Source organism: Fonticula alba, assembly GCF_000388065.1.
Source record: "Fonticula alba strain ATCC 38817 unplaced genomic scaffold supercont2.1, whole genome shotgun sequence".
NCBI classification, from domain to species: Eukaryota; order Rotosphaerida; family Fonticulaceae; genus Fonticula; species Fonticula alba.
Genome location: NW_009242971.1, coordinates 42,145 through 45,814, shown reverse-complemented (window position 1 = coordinate 45,814; position 3,670 = coordinate 42,145). Strand labels below are relative to the sequence as shown.

Here is a 3,670-nt window from a genome sequence, read left to right as displayed (position 1 = left end):
CCCAGACGCACGCAGAGACATCCAGAAGCGCCGGGGGCCCGCCATCAAGACCGGATGGGGGGGGGGGGGGGTGCCCCTCGCGCGGGACCTTGCCCCCGGGGCCCGGGCCCTGGCGCGCCCCCGCGCGCCCGCGTACCGGCAGCGGCAGGCAGCCGGTCGATCGCCGGCCCAGATCTCCGGCCCCGGTGTCAAGCGCAGCGATTGCCGGCCCCCGCCCCATGTCCCCCGGGTTCGACGCACAACGCAGGGGGGGGAGGGGGGGGCAGCAGGGCGGCGGAGCGCGATAGCGCCGCCCAGGGCGCGCCCCCTCCCCGCTCGACCCGCCCGGCCGCCCGGCCGCCCGGCCGCTAGCCCGCCTGGGGGCCCAAACCCCGGCGGAGTGGCGCGGCCGGCGCCGATCATGCGCGGGTGGTTAATCCACCGGGTTAAGACGCGCCCGGCCCCCGGGAGCCAACGCACGCGCGCCTCGGCGAGCGTGGGCATGCGCATGCTGGCCGGGCCCCAGGCGATAGGAGGGGGGGGGGGGGGGGGGCGGGGCGGGGCGGGGCCGGGAATCACCCGCGATCCCGGCGGTGCGGGCATTTTTCTCTGGCCTGCTCGGGGGCGGACGCACGCCGGGGCGCGCCACCGGCGTTCCCCCCCCCGATACATGGTTGCCTCTAGCTCGCTCTCCGTCCCTCGCCTCCCGCCCCTCGCCTCCCGCCCCTTGCCCCTGCCCCGGCCATCTGGCGCCCGCCCGATGACCAACACGCCGGACCGCGCGCGGCCCTCCGGGCCCCTGCGCTTCCTCAGTCGACGGCCCTCGGCCGGGTACATCAGCACATCCAACTCGCGAGACTTGCACGACCAGCTGGTCGTGCAGAAGGCTCGCCGGGTCCCGGCCCCCGGGCCCACTGGCCAGCTTGGCCAGGATGACTCGGCTGACATCGACCTGTTCACCGGCGGCTCGCCGGCCGAGGGCCCCCCGTCGCCGCCATCTCTCGGGACGGCGGAGTACGTGTCCCCACCTGGCCGCGGGGCCGCTGCACAGCCGTCGCCCCTGCGCATCAGCGCCCCTGCACCCGAGGAGCCGGTACGTCCGAGTCCCCCTGCCATGCAGTCGGCCCTCCTTGGCCTTTCCCCCGCCCCCCCCCCTCTGTTGCGTACACGCGACACCGCCCGATGGACACCGCACACACACACACACACACACACACACACATGTGCGCGCGCCGACACGCCCTTCTCTGATGGAGACACCCGCCTACGCACACGCACACACCACACATGCATGCATACATGCGATCGCCCCAGCCGAGCCCCAGGTCGGCGGCGGCCGTGGCGGCAGCCGCAGCCGCGGCCGACATGCTGAAGCCTCCGCTGTCGCCCAACTCGCGGCCCATCCGGCATCGGGTGACCCCCGAACGCCGGGGCACCGGCGACCTGCGTGCCCGAACGGCCGCAGCCGAGTTCCTCCTCCATGGAGCCGGGCCCGGGCCTGATCGTGCGAAATGCCCCTCGCCCCCCCCCCCTCTCTCTCTCTCTCTCTCTCTCTCTCTCCTTCCCTGCCCTCGCCTCGCTTGCCCGGGGATCGCCCTCGCTGACCACACGCGTGACGCGGCCCTCCGGCCAGACTTCGCCCCTCGGGTGCCCGGCCATCGCCCGCCGATGATGGAACACCGCTCGCCGGCCCCATTGTACCGTGCCATTTGCCCGCCCGCCCCCCCGCCCGCCGGAGACGGACCCGTGCCCGGGCCGATGGACTGACCTTCCACCCGCACCGCGACAGCCATGAGGGCCTGCCGGGCCGGCCTGCCCTGGCGGCCGGGTCCCCGGGCAGCCGCCCCTTCAGCGACTCGACTGTGACTTTGGTGCGACAGCCCCATCGGCCGGGCTCCCTGGCCAATGGCGGCCGAGAGTCTTCGCCCTCCGCGCCGCTGGGCCATGGCGGGCACCTGCCCGAACGGACGCGCGTCCTTCGGCCGCCGACCCCGACGCCCCCGGCCACCGCGGCGGTCTCCCTGCCCGGGCAGCTTGAGTATGTTCGCATGGCGGCCGTCGGGTCCGATCGCAGCCCGCGGGCCATGGAGTCCGACAATCCGCTGCATGTGCAGCTCCTCCGCGCCGCGCCCCCGGCCACCCTCAGCGACTCGTCCATGGGGGGGGCCGTGTATGATGCCGACAGCGAGGATGAAGACCGCCCGGGGCTCGGGCTGCCGGGCGCTGCTGCCGCTGCTCGTGGACGTGGCCGATCCCGGTATGCGCCTCTGCAGGCCAGGCAGTCTCCCTCTCGTGCCGGGGGGGGGGGGGGGGGGGGGGGGGGGGGGGCAGGCAGGCAGGCAGGCAGTCCCAGGAGGCGAGGGCACAGCACCACAAGGGCGCACCCTGAGTCAATAATTGAATGGCCGATCCCGCGCTGTCGGATGTGCCCCTGTGTGTCTCTCCCTCACAAACACGCACACAGACACATGTGCATGCAAGCTGGGGGCGGAGCGGGGAGGGGGGGGGGGGAGGGGCAGGAGCACGAGCAAGGAGCCCAATGGCCGATGCTTGCCGGCCAAGCGTGGGGCAACACCACCGACCAGCCGATCGACAAAACGGCACCCCCTGCCCCCCTCGGCCACTGACCACCGGCCATACTCCCGCACGCACACCGGACACACGCACGCACGCACGCACGCACGCACGCACGCACGCACGCACGCACACCGGACACCAGGTCCGAGGCCCGGGTAGACACATTCTCCAGCAAGAATGGCCACGCCAGCGTCACCCCCGCCGCCGCCGCCTCCCAGCACCATCTTCACCACCACCACCACCAGCAACAGCACCACCAGCAACAGCACCACCAGCAACAGCACTACCCCTCGCAGCAGGCGCCATACTCGCAGTACCCGCAGCACATGCAGTCGGCGCAGCTGCAGCCCCCGTCGCAGCCGCCAGCACATCCCCCCTTCCACCACCACCCCCACCACCACCCCCACCACCCGGACGTGTCGATCGCCCGGCAGGCCGGCCAGGCGTATGCCCACCGGCACCAGCTGAGCACCACCCAGCTGCCCGGGGTCCACACATCGGCCACCCGGTACCGGCAGATCCTGGACAAGATGTCCATCAGCGAGATCCTCTACCGGTACTACCACTACTTTGACAGTGCCAACATCGAGTCCTGGCTCGAGCTGTGGGCCTCGGCCGGGGAGCTGGTGGCCAGTGGCCAGAAGATCGCCGGGACCACGGAGCTGTCGCGCTTCGCCCGCGGCCATGCCCGGCACTCGTACGGCGTGACGCACGTCCTGGTCAACCCGATCATCGAGCTCCGCGGCGAGGCCGGCACCAATGCCGTGGTCCACTCGCGCATGATGGCCTTCGATTGCCGCCGGCAGCCGGCCCGCCTGATGGCCCTGGCCCGGGTGTACTGGGAGATCATCGTCCAGCGCGGCGAATGGCGCATCATCTACCAGTCCATCGACCTGGTGCCGAACTACCGGCTCCGATAATCCCCCAGCTGCCAACGGTCGGCCCGCGCCCCGAGCTCGCCTCCGCGGGGGGGCGGGGGGAACCCAGGGCGGGGGGAGCTATGTCCACTGTGTGTTCTGAGCGGTGCGTGTGTGCCTGCCGAAGGGCGGAGGGCGTCCGCTGGTCCTCCCTGCCCCGGCCACGTCGGGGCACCAGGCCGACGCGCAGCCCAGCG

At 72.9% G+C, this 3,670-nt stretch overlaps 1 protein-coding gene across 1 annotated transcript; it reads left to right on the top strand.

Moving 5' to 3' along the window:
- Nucleotides 1-739: 739 nt before the first annotated feature.
- On the top strand, nt 740-3,476 carry H696_00011 (hypothetical protein; the record flags this gene model as incomplete). Its single annotated transcript, XM_009493852.1, has 5 exons — nt 740-1,072; nt 1,294-1,483; nt 1,613-1,676; nt 1,769-2,236; nt 2,699-3,476. 5 exons carry the CDS (start codon nt 740-742, stop codon nt 3,474-3,476), a joined length of 1,833 nt encoding a protein of 610 aa, XP_009492127.1.
- Between the last annotated feature and the right edge of the window lie 194 nt (nt 3,477-3,670).